We start from the raw sequence: 20,298 nt of genomic DNA, 5'->3' as shown, positions 1-20,298 counted from the left end.
TCACACAGCATGTACTTAATTCCCCAGTAATAAGTTGTGACAACACATGAAATGTTGTCTAACAGGGAAGTTCATTAGAAACTCAGTGCCCAGGGTTTTTATCAGGGGCTGGTCATACAGGCATCCTTTGCCTAGCACGTTCCAAAATTCCCAAGCCTCACAAAAAATCAGGTAGGTATTCAGCACAAACCATAATGTTTGAGCAAACCGTTTAAAATGTAAAACAAGTTACTCTTAGCAGTTAGGGTGGTAGAAACTCTCCTGAAATTTAAGTTCCCAGACGCCAGCCACAGGCCAGCCCTGTAAAGTAGGACTCTCTAAGGCAGGCCTGCTGTGTTAACTTCTTTCTGCACATTTGCCCTCTGCCTCACCAAATTATCTTGTCCTTGCATGGGGTCCCTGAAACATCTCCTTGACTAGGTCCTCTGACCCTTCAAACAAATGCCACTTTATTGATTTTCTGTCTTTGGTCTCCAGAGTCCCTCCTAGCCTTGAAGAGACAAGGCAGCCAAGCCTTGAATGTGTGGCTTTTCTCGGTAAGAAGAAAAGCTTTGGACCCCTTGGCCTCAGAAAGGCTTGCTCGGGGGTCATTTTGGGACGGCCTAAGGCCACAGGATATACATCTAGTCTGTCCTATAGGCTGTTGCTGCTCCCAACAAGCCCCACCGACCCATCTGTGGTTCTCGTCTGTAGGAACTGATTTCCAAGATAAGCCAGTGGTTGTAAGAATTATTCCACCAGCTTCCTTCTCCCCAGCATGTGCTGAACCCTGCATCAAGGAGAAAGAAACTTGAAGCAGTAATTCCCTTCTTCGGCCAATAATCCTCTCCTCTCTTCCATTCTAGAACTTGGGAAGATGAGAAGAAGAAATGAATTGTTTGTGCAGCTGCCATTTTCTTGTGTCTGTGTGTGAAAATCCCCATTCACCTGAGGAGGAATCTGCTTCTACCTCTATGTATGAACTAGGACGTAATCAAACTAATATAGGTGATCTCTTCTCAAGGCAAAGCTCCAATCCCCCACCCTTGTAACTCCATGATTTAAGTCCTTTGTCTAAATACACCGCTCTGGGAGCCCATGTGCTTTGGGTGTGGTAAGTTATATGCTGCCTTATGTCATGAGCTCACACTTTCCTCTTTGTCTCCTTTGAAGCTGGCTTATGCTATATGTATATCTATCCATCTATATATATATCTTTATATTATATCTTTCTTTTATACTGCCCAGTACTATGATTAAGTTTGATTAAAAGTATATTTCTTTTGGAACTTCCCTGGCGGTCCAGTGGTTAAGACTTCGCCTTTCCAATGCAGGGGGTGTGGGTTCAATCCCTGGTCGGGAAGCTGAGATCCCACATGCCTCGGGGCCAAAAAACCAAAACATAAAACAGAAGCAACGTTTTGACAAATTCAATAAAGACTTTAAAATTGGTCCACATCAAAAAAATCTTTAAAAAAATTTTAAAAAGTATACTTCTTTTATATATTGATTCTCAAAAGACTGAACATTCTGAAGTGTTTTGTCAACATTTTCTAATATATGCAATTATTTCCACAAGAATTTGGCCCCCAAATTTCCTTTTTCTCAGCTACTTACTGCTAGCATTTTGAACTTCTTAGATTCCAATCTATCTTTCCATGCTGCTAATGATTTTTCTAAACCCCAGTCTAACCAAGTCTCTGAGTGGGGGCTGGTCAATAAAGTCACATCACCCATAAAATAAAGCCCCGTTACCAGCCCAGGATCCTAAGGACCCTGCTTGTGCCCAACTCCCCACCCTGTACTTCTACCTGATCTACCCACAAACAAGTTCACCTGAGATGTTAATGCCAATCCCAAACAACAATCCTCTCACAACAGGAGTTGACACATTAGGAAATTCTGAGACTTCTGTCAGTGCAGACAGGGTCGGGATTAGTGTTCAGGTAGGTTAGTGTTCAAATAGCAGGACACTCTTGGCTCCAAATCACACACAATTGAGAAGTTTGTCACATGCAGCCCATAAGGGACACAAAAGGGAGACATGACATAGAGTGTTCTGCAGGCCACACTCTATTATCATTTTCTTAAGTAGAATAATTATGGTTAATTTCAAATCAATTTGTGGCTGACTCCTATGCATGTACTGAAACCATTTATCATCTTTCTAAGCATAGTGCGATTATATCTCCCAGGTTTACTGCAGTTATATGTGGCCATGAGCCAAATTTTGGCTAATGAAAAGTAAGTAGAAGTGACGTGCATCACTTTTGGGCTGAGGAATTAAGAAGTAGGTGTATCCTCCCTATGCTTCTTTTCTCCTTTTGCTAGATGAATGGAGAGAACTCTGAGGATCTAGAAGAGGATGGAGCCATGAGATGGAAGGAATTTGAGTACTTGGATGACCATGTAGAAGGCTATCTGACAACCAGGAACACCTGATTGGGTTTTAAGTTTGTGGGTTCTACTGAGCATCAAGGTTTTGCAGTTTGTGTGTTACAGCAGCTAACTTTACTCATCCTAACTGATATAGGGTTTTTTTCTGGAAAGCATAGCCATGATTAACATTCTGCAAATAGTTAGAAAAAAACCCATTGAATAACTATCTTTCATCATCTTCCTAAGGCATTTATAGAGACCTATGCAGGGAAATCTCCTCTTTCAGCTGCATATCTCAGGTTCCACGGCAGCGTCGAAATACTGTACCATTTATTTAGTTACTGTATAGTAAGTATTTATTATATCTTAGGTACTAATCTTTATTCTCTAAAAAGCTTGTAAAGTTTGGTATTATTTTCATCATTCTATGGATGAAAAATCTGAGGTACAGAGAACTCACAAGGCTAGTAAAAAACAGAACTGAGATTTGAACCTGATTTGCCTCTTTTTTGGCTTCAAACAGCAGCAATTTATTTTTTCACAGTTCTGGAGCTTCCAAGTCCAAAATCAAGGTATTAGCAGAGTTGGTTCCTACTGGAAGCTTTTTTTTTTTTTTTTTTTTGCGGTACGCAGGCCTCTCACTCTTGTGGCCTCTCCCGTTGTGGAGCACAGGCTCCAGACGCACAGGCTCAGCGGCCATGGCTCACGGGCCTAGCCGCTCCGCGGCATGTGGGATCCTCCCAGACTGGGGCACGAACCCGTGTCCCCTGCATCGGCAGGCGGACTCTCAACAACTGCGCCACCAGGGAAGCCCCTACTGGAAGCTTTGAGGGAGAGTCTGTTCCATGCTTCTCCCCTAGCTTCTTGTGGTTTCCCACAATCCTTGGCATCCCTGGATTTGCAGAGGTACTGCTCCTCTCCCTCTGTCTTCACATGGCATTCTCCCCTGTGAGTATCTGTGTCTCTGTTTTCTCTTCTTATAAGGACACCAGTCATACTGGTGACCCATTATGGCCTCCTCTTAACTTGGTTACATCTTCAAAGACCCCATTTCCAAATAAGGTCACTTTCACAGGTATCAGGAGTTAGAACCTCAACATATCCTTTTTGGGGGGACAAAATGCAACCCACCACAGGGATGTTTGGGCTGTCACAAGGACTAGGGGCACAACTGGCATTTAGAGTAGGAGCAGAGGTGCTGACTACATGACTCCTAGCTACGAGGCCACATGCTAATCTGGGAGCTTTAACTTCTATTGAAATGGGAAAAGCCAAAAAGAGAGACAAAGGAAGACAAAGAGAGCCTACTCTCCCAACCACAGGAGCTGAAACTAGTTATAAATCAGAAGTGCTGTGCCCCAGGGTTATAGGTTCACTGTGGGAGCCTGACATTAGCTCTGGATCCTTCTCTCTGATCTATACTCTTCTTCTGGGAGGCCTGGAAAAGTCCACACTTATTCCCAAAGCTACTAGGGATACAATGCTGCCAATTTTTGCCCTCTGGTAACATAATAGGTATTGAGAGGCCTAATTTGATTCTTCACTTTAAAATGTCTGCACTGGTAGTCCAGAGGAAAATTACGTTTAATCCCAGAAAATAATTTTAAAGGCATTTTTCTTATTTTTGAAAAAACAAGGAGCTTAAAGATCCTACAGTCTAACTTCTTTCCTTGAGAAAAGATTATGTTCCATTTGTTTGGAGAAAAACAAGAATTGAGCTCTGGCCAGGAATAAAATGAGCAGTACCTATGAGTGAGTACCTATGATTTTAATTTCAGAATGATGACCTGCTGTCTGATGACTCAAAGCATTTTCAGAAACCTGGTCAAGATGATTCTCTTACTTCCTAGGAAAGCAGAATGACTTACTTCATACACACCTTCAGTCTTTTTTTTTCCCAATGCTAATTTTAATTTTTAAAAGTAAAATTAATAATATTAACAGATTTCATCGTTTCAGTCCTTTATAACTTTCTGAGAGTGTTCATTTGGAGGAAGAACAGAGGAATTTATTTTAAAGTCTATTTTGTCTGATATGAATATTGCTACTCCAGTTTCTTTTGATTTCTATTTGCATGGAATACCTTTCTCCATCCTCTCACTTTCAGTCTGTATGTGTTCCTAGATCTGAAGTGAATCCCTCATAGACAGCGTATCTATGGGGCTTGTTTTTTGTATCCATTCAGCCAGTCTATATCTTTTGGTTGGAGCATTTAATCCATTTACATTTAAGGTAATTATTGATATGTATGTTGCTATTGCTATTTTCTTAATTTTTTTTATAGGTCTTTTTTCTTCCCTTCCTCTTTTGTTCTCTGCTCTTGTGTTTCTTGCCTAGAGAAGTTCCTTTAGTGTTTGTTGTAAACTGGTTTGGTAGTGCTGAATCTCTTAGCTTTTGCTTGTCTGGAAAGCGTTTGGCTTTTCCACTGAATCTGAACGAGAGCCATGCTGGGTAGAGCAGAGGAGTTTAACTGACGTGCTTTTCAAGGACCTAGAGATAAAGGAGTAAGTCACATCCTGAGAGCTTAACGTGTAAAATCTTCACACAATGAGTGAGCTTAGTTAGAAGTCACAAACTCAAATGCTAAATGGGCCAAATCGGTACAAAACCTGGAAGAAGCCATACAATAGGGAGTGGTGGGGTTTGGGACAAATTGGGAAGTGTATGCACCATGTAAAGTGGTAGGTTTTTCTCAGTTCTCATTGATTCTGCTGTGGCCAGTTCTTCAAATGTTTCAAAAGGAACTATGAAAATGTATTTTCACGTGGACTATCTCAATTTTAAAATGTTCAGAGTTTATTCGTATATTCTAAAAATTGGTGAAAACCAAACAATATTTTTATGGGTTGCTCATTTGCAACATTTGAGGTAAGCCATTGGAAGTAATAACGCAAATGAATATAAATGAATGACTACAGAGTTTGTGAAACACTCTAACATGCCAATATGAGGGTAATCTCAGGATCCAGGAAGGACAGGAATGTGACTCCATTTTAAGAAGCTGAAACTATTACTGGCATTGGGACCTCTTCTGGAGAAAGTCAGTGTGTCCAGATAGGGGAAAAACAAGGGTAGCTGAGGAAAAACAAGGGTCTAAGAACACAAATTTGGTAGTTTGAGCTAATGTAGATATTAGAAAGGTATCCTGACATGGGATAAGAATGATTAATCAAGCAGAAAAAAAATAGTTCTTGCTCCCCTCTTTTATTCATTTAACAATTATTAATTGCATTCTTTTGATGTTCTAGGGATTTTGCTAGCTGTACTGATTCCCATGCTCAAACAACATATGGTGATTACTTTGGTTTCCCAAGTTTCCTGACAGAGGAATAATGTGATGGTCATTATAAAATAATATTCACTACCATATACCTGTATTTTCACATACTAGCTTATGAACTGGTGTTTGCAGAGTTTAGAAGAGTCTGTACCCTCAGGTCAGATTAGCTCTGGGTATTCCAACAGTGTTTCTGAACTGGTAATGCCTAGGAGACACCATGGATCATGGCAGTTTCTCCAAGGAACCACAATTCTCTGAGGCCTTATCTGAGTGTATGCTTCCCTTCTATAAAAAGCCATTAAACTGCAGCAGGCTGAGGACTTTCGCTTCCACTCATGAGGATTAACTATTACAATATAAGAAATAGCTGTTATCAGCACTGGAAAAGAGACAGTGCAAACCTGTGACACCGAGAGAAAAGAAATAAATGAGGTGGGCCCTAGGAGCATACCAACTCATTGCTTCTAGGCAGTTCCCAGGCTACAGTTCAGGCAGGGAGAACAAAAACAGAGCCTAGTGGTCTTACTGAGCTGGGGAGACAGAGATTGAGTAGGGAGGGTGAGTTGGCAATTATCTATGGGGCAGAATACCAGAGAGGAAGGAGCTATACTAAAAGAAAGCTGCAATATCAGCAACAAGGTCCCCTCTACTCTTGACATGCATGGGGTGAAACTACATGAGGCTGCTTGGTAGCTAAACAATCCTCAGAGTTCACAGAGGGCCAGAAGTAGTTCACAATCCCACTAATCAGAATGCAGAGTATTATAATACATAAGTATTATAAGAGGCCTAATACAGGTGATGCCTTAGTTGTGGACTATTGTAAGTCTCTGGACTTACAATAAACAAGCTAAACACAAGTTTCAATAGGATCAAACAGGGCTGCAAGTTAGTTAACTGCATGCCTGAACAAAGTCCAGCAATAAAGAAACACAACAAAAACCCAAAACTCAACACTTTCCAGCACTGAATTAAAAATTACTAGGAATGCAAATTAGCAGGAAAATAAAACCTATAACTAAGAGAAAATTCAATCAATCTCAGACTGACAGCCTAGAAATGATAGAGCAAGGATGACAAAACAACTACAGTTGGCCCTTGAACAGTGTGGGGGTTAGGGGTGCCAGCCCCCATGCAGTTGAAAAATTCACATATAACTTTATAGTAGGCCTTCCATATCAGCAGTTCCACATCTGTGGATTCAACCAATTGCTGATCATGTAGTACTGCAGTACATATTTATTGAAAAAAAAATCTGCATATAAGTGGACCTGTGCAGTTCAAATCTGTGCTGTTCAAGAATCAACCATGTTATAAATATGCTTCGTATGTCAAGAAGGTAGATAAAAACCTGAACACAATGGGGAAAGTGATAAAATATACAAAAAGATCCAATTGATTAAAATCTGAGGTGAAAAATGCAAGATAGGAAAAGAAAAATACACTGGATAGGATTAACAGAAGATTAGCTTTTTGAGAAGAAAAGATAGTGAACCTGAAGACAAATCAATAGAAACAATATCAAAAGGAGCATGGAGAACACAAAGACTAAAAAGACTGAAAAAGGGTGACCAAAGTATAAGTAACCTGTAGGACAGTATTCAGCAGTCTAGCATACATGTAATTGGAGTACTAGACAATATGATTCTGGAAAATTTTCTAAGAACATGCAAGACCTGTACATTGGAAATTATATAACATTGCTTAAAGAAATTATAGAACAATTAAATAAATGAAAAGCTAAATGACATTCATGGGTAGAAATATTTGATAGTAAGTCTTCAGTATTCCCAAACTGATTTATTGATTCAACTCAATCACAATAAAATAGCAGCATTTTGGGGGGGTAAAAATTGACAAGTTAATTCTAAAATTTATATGGAAATGCAAAGGACCTAAAGTAGGTCAAACAATTTTTTAAAAGAGGAAGATTTCAAAGCTTACTATTATGCTATAATAATCAAGACAGTGTTATTACATAAAAGTACACATATAGATCAAACAGAAAAAAATTTCACATATAGACCTATACATGGCCAACTGATTTTCTTTTTTTTTTTTTTTTTTTTTTTTTTTTCCGTACGCGGGCCTCTCACTGCTGTGGCCTCTCCCGTTGCGGAGCACAGGCTCCGGATGCGCAGGCCCAGCGGCCATGGCTCACGGGCCCAGCCGCTCCGCGGCATACGGGATCCTCCCAGACCGGGGCACGAACCCGTATCCCCTGCATCGGCAGGCGGACTCTCAACCACTGCGCCACCAGGGAGGCCCCTGGCCAACTGATTTTCAACCAAAATATGCCAAGAAAATTCAAGGAAGAAAAGGATAATCTTTCAGCAAGTAGTACTGGAACAATTGGATATCCATATATGCAAAAAAATGGATCTGACCCTTACCTTACACTATATACAAAAATCAACTTGAAATAACTCATGGACCTAAATATATGATCTAAAACTACAAGCTCTCTAGAAGAAAATCTTAGGGACGTTGAGTTCGGCAAAGATTTCTTAAAAAAACAAAAATCACAGAATAAGAGAAGAAATTAAATTGGAATATATCAAAAGTAAAAACTCTTGCCTTTTATTTTTAGTTTATTTATTTTTTATTTTAAACTTATTATTTATTTATTTATTTATTGGCCATGTCACAAGGCACGTGGGATTTTAGTTCCCCAACTAGGGATCAAACCTGTGCCCCCTGCAGTTGGAAGCATAGAGTCCTAACCACTGGACTGCCAGTGAATTCCAAGCACTTGCTTTTTATTTTTATTCTTATTTTTTATTTTATTTTTTTAACATCTTTATTGGAGTATAATTGCTTTACAATGGTGTGTTAGTTTCTGCTTTATAACAAAGTGAATCAGTTATACATATACATATGTTCCCATATCTCTTCCCTCTCGTGTCTCCCTCCCTCCCTCCCTCCCACCCTCCCTATCCCACCCCTCTAGGTGGTCACAAAGCACCGAGCTGATCTCCCTGCAAGCACTTGCTTTTTAAAAGATACCATTAAGAACATAAAAATGAAAGCCACAAACTGGGAAAAATATTTGCAAACATATGTATGCTAAAGGACTTGTACTCAGATTATATACATAACTCTTTTAACTTAAAAATAAGAAGACAAACAACCCAATAACAAGTGGGCATTTGAACAAACACTTCACTAAAGATGTGAAGATTGCAAACAAGGTTACGGAAAGATTTCAACATCACTAGTCATCAGGGAAATGCAAATTAAAACCACAATGGGATAACACTATATACCCACTAGGATGACTAAAATGATAAAGACTAATAATTCCAGGTGTTTGTGAGGATGTGGAACACCTGGAGCTCTCATATAATGCTATTGGGAATGCACAACAGCACAGCTACTTCAGAAGACAATTTTTTGTAAAGTTAGACATTCCCTTATTCTATGATCCAGCAATGCCACTCCTAATTATCTTCCCAGGAGAAATAGATACAAAGACTTTTATGCAAATGTGCAAAAAATTTTATAATAGCCGTTAAGTCTCAGCTGTATTCATAACAGCTAAAAACTGGATTGAATCCAAATGTTTATCAACATTTGGGTAAAGAAATGGATAAAATGAATAAACAAATTTTGGTATATTTCAGGCAATGGAATACTATTCTTACTAAAAAGAACAAACTACCAACATATGCAACAATATAAATGAATCTCAACAGCTTGAATCTTAGTGGAAGAAGCCAGAAACAAAATGCTAAATACTGAAAGACTCTATTTGTATGCAATTCTAGAACAGAGTAAACTATAGTGATAGAAAGCAGGTTTGAGATTGCCAAGGGGCTGACTTCAGAGGCTTGAAGAAACTTTCTGGAGAATGAAAATGTTCTATGTCATCATTACAGTGACGGTTACATGACTATATATGTTTGACATAACATCAAAATGTACACTTAAAATCACTGGATTTTATTTTATGTGAATTATACCTAACTAAAACTGATAAAAATGTCCTATAATCCTATCACCCAGAGGACACCACCATTAACATAATATAAAATACCTTTGTTTAGCTCACAGGAAACATTTTGACCAGGCCCAACTGTGAATGGCTGCAGGAAAGAAGAAATTAACACATACCCTCCAGAGTCTGGCCAGAACTAGGAAATATCTGCAATGACTTATAGCCTTTTTTATTCTTCCTCCTCACCTCCCCTCTCTTTGTTCTACAAATGAAACTAGCATTGAAATCCAGACAAGATAGTTCTTTGGGACACCAGTCCACCATCTTCTCAGTCTTCTGGCTTTTTGAATAAAGTCACTATTCTTTGCCCCAGTATCTCATCCCTCGATTTACTGGCCTGTCATGCAGTAAGCAGTAGGACTTTGGACTCGGTGACGCTTCTATACCTGAAATCACACTTTATTTGTATACTTTGTATCCTACATTAAAAAAAGTTAAATATAGCTTTGTGTTACGTTATTATATGCTTTGAAAGACAATTTTTAATGGCACTTATAATTTCCTTAACCATTCTATTGTTGGATATTTAGGTTATTTCCAATTTTTGTCTGTCACAAACAACTAAAGCAAGGAAAATATACTTATGTATAATATATGTTTATAATATATTTGTTTTTTTTAATTTATTTATTTGTACTTATTTGTGACTGTGTTGGGTCTTTGTTGCTGTGCACGGGCTTTCTCTAGTTGCAGTGAGCGGGGCCTACTCTTTGTTGCAGTGCGTGGGCGTTTCATTGTGGTGGCTTCTCTTGTTGTAGAGCACGGGCTCTAGGCGCGCGGGCTTCAGTAGTTGTGGCACGCGGGCTCAGTAGTTGTGCCTCATAGGCTCTAGAGCGCAGGCTCAGTAGCTGTGGTGCACGGGCTTAGTTGCTCCGCGGCATGTGGGATCTTCCCTGACCAGGGCTCGAACCCATGTCCCCTGCATTGGCAGGTGGATTCTTAACCACTGAGCCACCAGGGAAGCCCAATATATTTGTTTTTATTCTGTAATTAAGATCTTCCCTGACACCCAATTCTGCATAATGTTTTAACTGAGCACTGGAACAGCCTTCTTAGTGACTACCTGCTACCTACTGGTCCCCACTTTCACCCCTCCCCACACTGTTGCCACAGTTGCTTCCCAAACACAACTGATGATGTCACTCCCCAGTTTACAACTTCAGCTGGCTTTCTGCTGCCTACAGGGTGAAGCCATGGTTCTCTGTTGTGGTACAGATGTTGTGTGATAAGCAGAACTCAGGCTTCAACATATACTCTGTTATGGTTGAATTGTGCCCCCCTGCAAAAAATTATGTTGGTGTCCTAAGCTCCAACTTCAGAATGTTACCTTATTTGGAAATAAAATAACTGCAGATTAACTAGTTGAGTTCATACTGGAGTAAGGTGGGCCCTTAATCTATTATGATTAGTGTCCTTATATAAGAAGACCGCCATGTGAAGACAACAGAGACACGGGGAGAATGCAGGTGAAGATGGGGGGCAGAGATTGGAGCCATGTTCTCTCCAAGCCAAGGAATGCCAAGGTTCGCTGGCCAGCACAAGAATCTGAGACACATGGGACAGATTCCCGCACAGTCTCCCAAAGGAACCAACACTGTTGACACCTTGATTTCGGACATCTAGTCTCCAGAACTGTGAAAGGATAACTTTCTGGGGTTTTAAGCCACCCAGTTTGTGGTATATTGTTACAGCACCCCCTAGGAAAGTAGGACACATTCTATGTCCCTAGCACATGTAATGTCTAAGCATTCCTTTTCAGAGTTTTGCTTACACTGTTCTCAGCTCAGAATGTTATTCATACCACCCCCAACCCCATTTATTTGCCTGGCAAATTTAAGGCTTGGTTCTAATATCTGTTCTTGGGTAAAAGCTTTTCTGCTTTTCCTTTTTGCCTCAGGAGGTTGGCTGCATGGACCCTCACTGTCTCTTTATAAATTGGACTTATCACCTAGTATTATAATTACCAACTTCTGAAAGCAGAGATCACACCTTACTCATGTTTTAGATATACCCAGTGCCAAGGGACAGTGAATATGCACTGTCTGCTGAGTAATGAAATCTTATAACATCCTATAGGAGGTGCATGCCACAGTGGACACACTTCAGAATGACTCTGGAGTTTGGCAGACGAAATCTGGTTTAAAACCCAGACTCTACCACTTACCAGGGGCTGGGTAATCTTAGGTAAGTTGCATAACCTCTCTGAGCCTGAATATCCTCATCTATAAGATGGAGATAAGAATTTCTTCCTGGTGGGTTATGAGAAATTGATGAGGTGTCATATGTGACTGCACCTACACACCTAGTAGGCATTTAGTAAATGTATACATTTTCACTTTCTGAATATACAATCACCGTTTTTCATTGGATATATAGATAAGATTATACAAATAAAATTAGTGTAAATATCTAAAAACAAAAGGCAAATTATTATAAAATTTATTTTCAAAAAATGAGACGTACTTCATTCTTAAATTACTGATGGGACCATATGCAGAATCTTTGAATTTGCATTTAAACAACCGCAATCTTGGGCTTCCCTGGTGGCGCAGTGGTTGAGAGTTCGCCTGCCGATGCAGGGGACACGGGTTCATGCCCCGGTCCGGGAAGATCCCACATGCCGCGGAGCGGCTGGGTCCGTGAGCCATGGCTGCTGAGCCTGCGCATCCGGAGCCTGTGCTCCACAACGGGAGAGGCCACAACAGTGAGAGGCCCGCATAACGCAAAAAAAAAAAAAAAAAAAAAACAACCGCAATCTTGTGATTTTGATTGGAAACCTCTGAGGACCTCGATTTGTTTGTTTACTGGGGATAATTTAATTTTTGGCAACACTTGAAAGAGGAAAAAAAAAGAAAAAAAGAAAACAGAAACAAAGAACAGCGAAATAATATGCTTCCTGGCAAGTCTCTGCCAGTATCAAACTCCTTAATGACTCATTTTTTTTCCCCTAGGTAGAGAGCTAATATAGACCATAATTGTTCTGTCCCTTGAATCTTTCTAGACGAAGGAGCCACTCTGATTCAAGCCCAGAGCCCTAGGCTCACAGAATAGTCCCTAGGAGGCCCTGCCATCACACGAGTGTGAACAAGAACAAAGGTGGTGGAGTTCTGTCAAGATTTCTAACCCCACACAAAGGCCCTTCCAGCAACTACAGACTGTTTCCAAATGGAGCCTTATTGTTTCTCTCGTGAACATACAAAGCAAAAGGCAACAAAACAGACACACCAACCCCATCCCTTCTGAGGACTTGTAAACCCCTTACCTCTGTTCTCATCATCTCCATATCTAGCAATTTCCCGAAAATAAAGTGCATTTGTTTTCCTAAATGTTGTAACGTGTCAATTGTAAAGGATGATCCTGAGACCATTAAACCGAGCTCCGTTAGAACCGATACGCTTTTATAGAACACCACCGTCACAAAGCAGTGTTTATACTGGGCTCGGGACAAGTGTAACCGTCCTTTATTTTAAAGTTCAGATCCGTGAAACAGAAGCAAACAGGATTACAGACAGCACATGGTCCTAGCAGTGGAGTGGAGGAGGTAAGAGCTTGTCTAGTTTACCTCTTGGCTTCACCACTTTTTTCTAGCTACTGCCTCCATTTTCCCATCTATCACATGGGAATAGTAATAGTCCCTTCCTCAAAGGTTGCTATACAGATTAACTGAGATGATACTGAACAATCTTAATATAGTAAGCCCTCAATAAGTGTATGCTGTTATTCTAACTATCACTGTTATTGGCTATTTTAGATTTCTGCAAAAGGCAAAGCCCTATCTGCAAAGAAACACCTGGGGTAAATGATTCTTTTTCTCAAGCTGGGAACAATACAAGATTTAAGTAATAAGTTGTCTACGAAGACAAAGCAATTCAGAAAATGAATTATTCCAGGCTTGCGTTGCTTGAAATGGCCCTAAATTGTTCCCTTTGCTCAAAGGTTATTACAAAACATCTATCAGCTGCTTACTGGGTGCCCTCCAAGGAACAAGGACTGTCAGATCTCCAGCCCACCTACTTAAAACCTCCATGCTCCAGGCAATCACTACCAGTCCACTGAGGTTGGCAGAGATAAAATAATAAAGTCTGTCTGTTTTCCCCAGTATAAGACATTCCAACTTGCAAGAAAGGGATGCCATCCCCTTTACAATGGTGATACTGGGTGAGGGGTGGAGGTGACAACCTCTACCTTATAGACTATTATCATTCTACCAGAATTTTACTTCTGGGTAACTGTGGGAGAAGAAAATATTATTTCAGTCAAAGTATATGTAAAATGGGTGGAACACTGAAATGGATAAGGGAGTTTTGTGTGTTAATTCTTCTGAATACCACTCTCTCTACAGAAGTATTAACCTATTACACAGTAGAACAGTAGCCCAAAACAGAGCTTCCCAATATGTGTGCCAGGAATGGATTATAGGTCTGCCAGAGGTGATAATCCCATCAGTTTTGGGGGAGGCTAAGGTTCTTAGGGCAGTATTATCCCTGGCCATGAGCAGGTTCCTTCATGGACATCAGCATGCTGTGCAAATATTATCATTTCCTATGTGTGTCATGACTTGAAAAAGTTTGGGAACCACTGGTTTAGGAAATAAATACATTTTCCAGAGTCTCCTCATTTGTGATCATGGCAAAGCTGAAACACTGGATGTCTTATTATATTTCATGATCATGGTTACCAATACTAATATGTTCTAGAAAAGCCAGATACACATTCTTGATCTGAGAGGTCATTCCTGTAACCAAAACTCTATTATGGCTAGCTTCCTTTGTTTGCAAGAGATGCAGTAAGGGGTAGCACAAATAGTGAGGGCTTTTGCAAGGTCCACCAAGGGAGGCAGAAATCCCATGGGAATTAAAAGACTGGACCTGTTCAGACAGGATATGGAAGCCAGCAGCTTGAGAGACTACAGCCACAAGAGACCCTGGGTCTTCACCCTGATACTCCACTAATAACATGACTTGGCCACATTCTTTCTTTGCTCCTCTTGGGGGACTGGCTTGCATTTTCTCCCAGATGGCTACCAGTTGGCTTCTGTACCCTCTATTCTAATTTTTTCCACTAGTTCTTTGCTTCTGCTTATTTCTAGGTTCAATTTCTCATAAACTCAACCTGCTCATAATTCCTCCTGGTCCCCAATTCTACCTGCTGGTCAATCTCAATCTCCCTCTCTCCCTTCCTCCCCCGCCGTTTCTTCCCTTTCTGCATCTTTCAGTGCCTGTTTCTACTGCTAACTCTCTTGTGTCACTCCACATTTGCCAATCCACATTCTTAAGAATAAGACTCTGGGTGGCATTGCCAGCTCCTGTTTGGGCAGAACCTTCTCTCAGGCCACTCACCAACCTATGGTTTGACTATTCTTGGGACAAATGCCCACTGGGTGAAAGGGGCTGGAGTCATAGGGTTCAAAAATTTTCCTTCAACAGAGCTGCGGTGGGTGGGACAATTTGCTTTTGAAGAGCTCGAGGTAAAGAAGACATAACATATTTAGCACAAACCTCCCAAAGAAAACAAGGTTTTATATTTCTACATGCCAAAGAGACCATTTAAACATATTTACTGTCTTATAAAGAAACTCTTTTGGTAATTTTCTTCTCTTTCCCTTCTTTTTTCCCAATCCATCCATTTATTCATCCATCCATCTAATGAATATTAATCTCTCTGTCTTCAAAAGAAATGCATAAGGTTTTCCATGACCATAATAGTCCTTGAGGACCATGAACCTATTAGGGGAGAAAACTTGTGTATGCAAATCATTATTAGTGCCCAAAGAATGGCATAAAGCAAACGCTATGGAAATTCAAAGGAGGAAGACATCTTCTGGCTGGAGAAGATGCCACTTCAGCTAGGCCCTGAAAGATGGCAAAGATTCTGAAATTCATTCCATACATAAGGAACAACATGAACCTAAGCCTTGAGTTAGTAGAGTTCTATAACCTGAAAATTCAGATTTTGGCTTTTTAAGTTCTAGAAAAAAATGCATAATCATTGTTAAAAAATTCAAACCAAATGGAAAATATGTAGTGTGAAAGGCCTGACTCTCATCACTGTCCACCTACCTTTCCACGAAAGGTAACCTCCTCTCCAAAGGTAACCACCATTCATCGTTTATTATGTATTTGTCCAGACTCTTTTCTATATTATTAAATTAGAGCTTTATAATTATTTGACTAGGAAGATATTATTAAACCCATTTTACCAAAAAGTGGGTTAAGTAAATTCTTTGGGTTAAGGAATTCTTTAAGTGAATGTTCCATCATACCTTGTTATTATAGGGCTATTGGCTTGAAGTGATTTAGAAGGACTCAATTCAGTATTGTGAGTAGATCTTGTTTATGAGGAGTCATTTTGACCAGAACTGGAAGAAGCCTAGAGGTGGGTACTCACATATTAGTCAGATGAAAAGATTCCACTCACAACAGAAAGTTCTACATATACTGAGATGGGTATTCAGGTGTCAGCAGACCTTTTGGTATACCATAGGCTTTATTTTTGTCTCCAACAGAAGGTGAATTTTACCCAATAATGGAATGCTGATGAAACTGTTGAAGGCTTAAGAGAAATAAGACATGTTCTCCTCTACAACATCACTTTTAAAATAAACCAAATGAATTATTTATCGACTTGTGTCTAATACAACAGCCAACTGAATTTACTCAAGCTTCTTCCTCTCATATCCAAAATCAGACTTTAAAGGAACATATCATAGAGCAGATGATGGGAACAAGTTATACGAATATAGAACACTTACCCCAGACTGCCATGAAAACAGCAAAGAAGACAGTGGCTCCATTGTCAAAAAGGTGGGTTACCTGGGAACATTATGAGTCATAGTTAAACTAATTTACTATATATAATATTGCAATTCACTTTTTTTTTCACGTTCTGTAAAAATAGCTCTGACAATGCAATGAATTTGACAGGGTTCCTTTGGGGCATATTCCTTTTGGACCATAAGGAAGAAGGGATTTTTTTCTGTGAAATAGTTTGGTTATGGAAAGGAGAATTTGTTCCATTTATGTGGCTATCACTTGGCTGAGCATTTATCAGCAGCCCCAATGGTGCTGTTAAGAATTTCCTTTTGCACACTATAAAAGCTAATACACATGCATATCTCATGTGGATAGATTTATATTTAAGACCAGGTAGGGGGCTTCCCTGGTGGCACAGTGGTTAAGAATCCACCTACCAATGCAGGGGACACGGGTTTGAGCCCTGGTCCGGGAATATCCCACATGCCGCGGAACAACTAAGCCCCTGCACCGCAACTACTGAGCCTGCACTCTAGAACCCATGAGGCACAACTACTGAGCCCACGTGCCACAACTACTGAAGCCCACACGCCTAGAGCCTGTGCTCCGCAACAAGAGAAGTCACCACAATGAGAAGCCTGTGCACCTCAACGAAGAGTAGCCCCTGCTCACCGCAACTAGAGAAAGCCCGTGTGCAGCAGCAAAGACCCAACACAGCCAAAAATAAATAAATTAAAAAAAAAAGACCAGGCAGGTATTAATGTTGCTGCTGTAAAGGTTTCTGATTTCCCCAGCACTATTTTTAATGCTTCATTTATTCTCTTTGAAAACATGGCCATCTTGTGTGTGTAGTTTTGAGCAAACATTTTCTGGGCTGCCCTCTGGACCATGGCATTATAAAGAAGAGCAACCCATTAGCACAAACCACTTCTACCTTTATTAAAGCCTCAGGTAATCACTACATTTACCTCTTACACATAACACAAAGACAGCTAGCAAATACTTTATTGCTAGAATAATATATTCTATTGCAAGCATCATAGCAGAAAGCAAAAATATCTCTTTGTGCTGTAACACTGCCAAGCTCATTTCCACCTCCAGGATAAATCACACCAACGTCAAGCCAAATTGAAATGATGACTGATACGTTCGTAAAGCATAACCTTTTTTGTTTTGGTGCTTTATAGCTCTCTATAAAGTATACTTTACTGTCCCTTGGAGAACGTGCCAAGTATAAACAGGTCTTTTCCTATTATATCAGATTGTGAAGTATTTTTAAATTTTCCAAAAGTTTATGACTTTTCTTTCTTTAAACACAGGAGAGATGGGGAGCATTCAAACACCTAGTGTGAGACAAAAGTCTAAAGCCAACTTATTTCGATGCCAGAAGGAGTGTTACACTATGTATATCAGGTGGTCAGCATCAAATCAAGCCTGAAAGCCTTGGTAGTAAGTGGTTGGTTTGTGCCCCCTCCTAGGGTATTTCCTGGTGGACACTCCCTGCACTATCAGGGAAGATTCTGGAATGGATTGTGGTTGTCATTGTTTTAGGCTGTAGGGATCATTTTTCCTCCTTCTCTGGGTAACATGGCTCAAGTACAACCAATCGGAGTCCTTCCCTAAAACTGGTATGAAAACACTTGGAGAGACACATTTTCCCGCTGCAGTTACCGATTTGGAAATATGTGAATCAGGGTGAATTAATAGGGACTTCTAGTTCCTCCTAAGATGGAAAGCTAGGACAGGCTGATGGCTCCCTCTGCCAAAATCAAACCTGGAGAAGCAGGAGAGTAGATTTCAGGAACTGACAAAACACAAAAACACACAAACCGAGATCCTGAGAAATGCCAGGGGAAACAGAAGTTGCCTTAAGCTGTGTGTGTGTGTGTGTGTGTGTGTGTGTGTGTGCGCGCGCTTGATGGTGGGGAGCGGCAGTGGTTCCCAAGCAGAGTGAGAACACAGGTTAGAGAAATACGTAAGTTCCAGTCTAGCCTCTCCCACAGTGGCATTGGAAAATTAGTTTCCCCTCCCTCAGAAATCAGCTGCAACAGGTCAAATCACAAGTGCTGGTATTCTTGGGGGTAATATCAGGGATGCCCAGAGTCCCGCTTTGTCGGAGAGATGATGAATGTAGGTGCTGCCTGGCAGGCTGGCCTCAAACATTCACTTCTCAGTCCTTTCCCTTTTAAACCCCAGGGCTGGTAGTTACAATTAAGGGAGAGCGCCTCCTTCCAATTCTGCTTTGTTCTAAGCAGGCTTAAAAATGAAACTCTGACCAGAAGAGTCCTCTGACAGAGTGACAGCACACAGTGGTGCCTGGGACACACTGTCCTCTTCTCTCTGTAAACTCGCCAGGACTGACCTGGCCTCTGACCCTCACCCAAAGTGGTCGATACCTCCATGGGACAAGCACCCACAGGCCAAAATAACAGAGAATCTGGGGAAGACAGCTGCCTCCAAAAAATTCCAAAGTAGGCAATATACACCTTCTGAAACAGACGTTCTGTAACAGCAGATCAAGAATTTAAAATAAGCGTACAAATATGTTTAGGGAGATACAGGAAGGAAGATGGAGGCCTGGAGCTGTGACAGTCAGCAGCCATCTTTCCCGTCATGAGGAGAACCTGTCTACAGAATGATCACGTAGACAGGTGGCCAGAGAGCGAGATCTGAGGACCTGGATGACCAGTTCTAGGCATGAGGTCCTCCTGCTCAGACAGTGTGAGCTGGTCTAGTATCTTCTGCGGTGAAATGAGCCAGTAAATCCCTTTCTGCTTAAGCCAGTTTGACTGAGTTTCTGACCCTTGCAGGTACAAGTGCGAGGGTCAGGGATAAAACATTCCTGATGAGCACAAGAGCTGCTGACTGACTTGGATCTGGGCTCCTACTTGATCCAATATTTCTATGCATCCTCAGTCTCATTAAATCAGTCTGGCATTTCTAATAAATTTTTCTAAAGGAGACTCTGTATAACTTCAGTTATTTCATTCTGAGGCTCTAAAGCCTTCCTTTTACTAAGGTTCTAGGCCAGGCCAAATCCAAAATTTAGAATCTAAGCATCTTGAAGCTCAGTATGGCACAACGACGTGTTTTGCACTCAGGTAAACCAAGAGGCAGCTACCTACTGCTGTGTGACCACAGATAAACAGCTTTTACCTCTCTGAGTCTCTGAGTAAAATGGGAATAATAACACCTACCTTGAAGTTGCTGTGAGAATTAGAAATAATAAATGTAGGTTGCCTAGCTATTATTATAATTATTATCATTTTAGATCTAGGGAGTTTGATAGGACAACCGACCAATGAAGGCCCCTATAAAATCTGAGCCCTCTAAACTATTCATGATCATTTTAAGGAATTATTCCAGCTCCCCTAAAAAAAAAAAAAGAATTTCACTCAAGGCAGATCTTTCACATAACAAACAAACCGCCCAAACAAACAAAACTGGGCTTCTGAGATTCCCCAAAAGCAGGATTTTTACACCTGGGTCATTCGTGCTTAACTCATGATCTTTAAACAAAATTATATCACTGACCTCTTTTGATTCTCACCACATCTCTATTTCCCAAGCTCACTCTGTTGAACTTGTCCTCATCCAGGCAGGTCTATCTGTATGTTCTCCAAAGGAAGGGAGAGTATTTTGGGCTTTTTTGGTCCCTTGCAGCACATACTAAAAGCCCAAATCTTTGTAAAATCACAGCTGGCTGCTGTTCCTCCCACCAGACTGGCCACCTACAGGGCTAGAGACAGCGTGGATGGGTGGGATCCTGGGCTGCCTATCTAATGTTCCCACACTTAAACTGAGCAAAACTCTGCAATGCCAACAGTATAATTAGATGGATCCAAGCTGCAGTGATTGTAGAGGTTACATAAAATCTGCCAACCCCTTTTATACCTGGAATCTGGGTGAGC

At 40.6% G+C, this 20,298-nt stretch overlaps 1 protein-coding gene across 1 annotated transcript in view; it reads right to left on the bottom strand.

Moving 5' to 3' along the window:
• The window catches only part of ANO4 (anoctamin 4), a 422,302-nt gene that overhangs the window by 80,697 nt on the left and 321,307 nt on the right, over nucleotides 1-20,298 (bottom strand). The window contains exon 14 of the mRNA XM_082634623.1: nucleotides 16,387-16,447. Within this exon, the coding sequence (XP_082490749.1) occupies nucleotides 16,387-16,447 (61 nt within the window). The remainder of the gene's footprint in view (nucleotides 1-16,386; nucleotides 16,448-20,298) is intronic.

The sequence above is a fragment of the Mesoplodon mirus genome (assembly GCF_964341445.2).
Source record: "Mesoplodon mirus genome assembly, chromosome: 11".
Taxonomy (NCBI): Eukaryota; Metazoa; Chordata; class Mammalia; order Artiodactyla; family Ziphiidae; genus Mesoplodon; species Mesoplodon mirus.
This window is presented reverse-complemented; position numbering and strand designations above follow the sequence as displayed.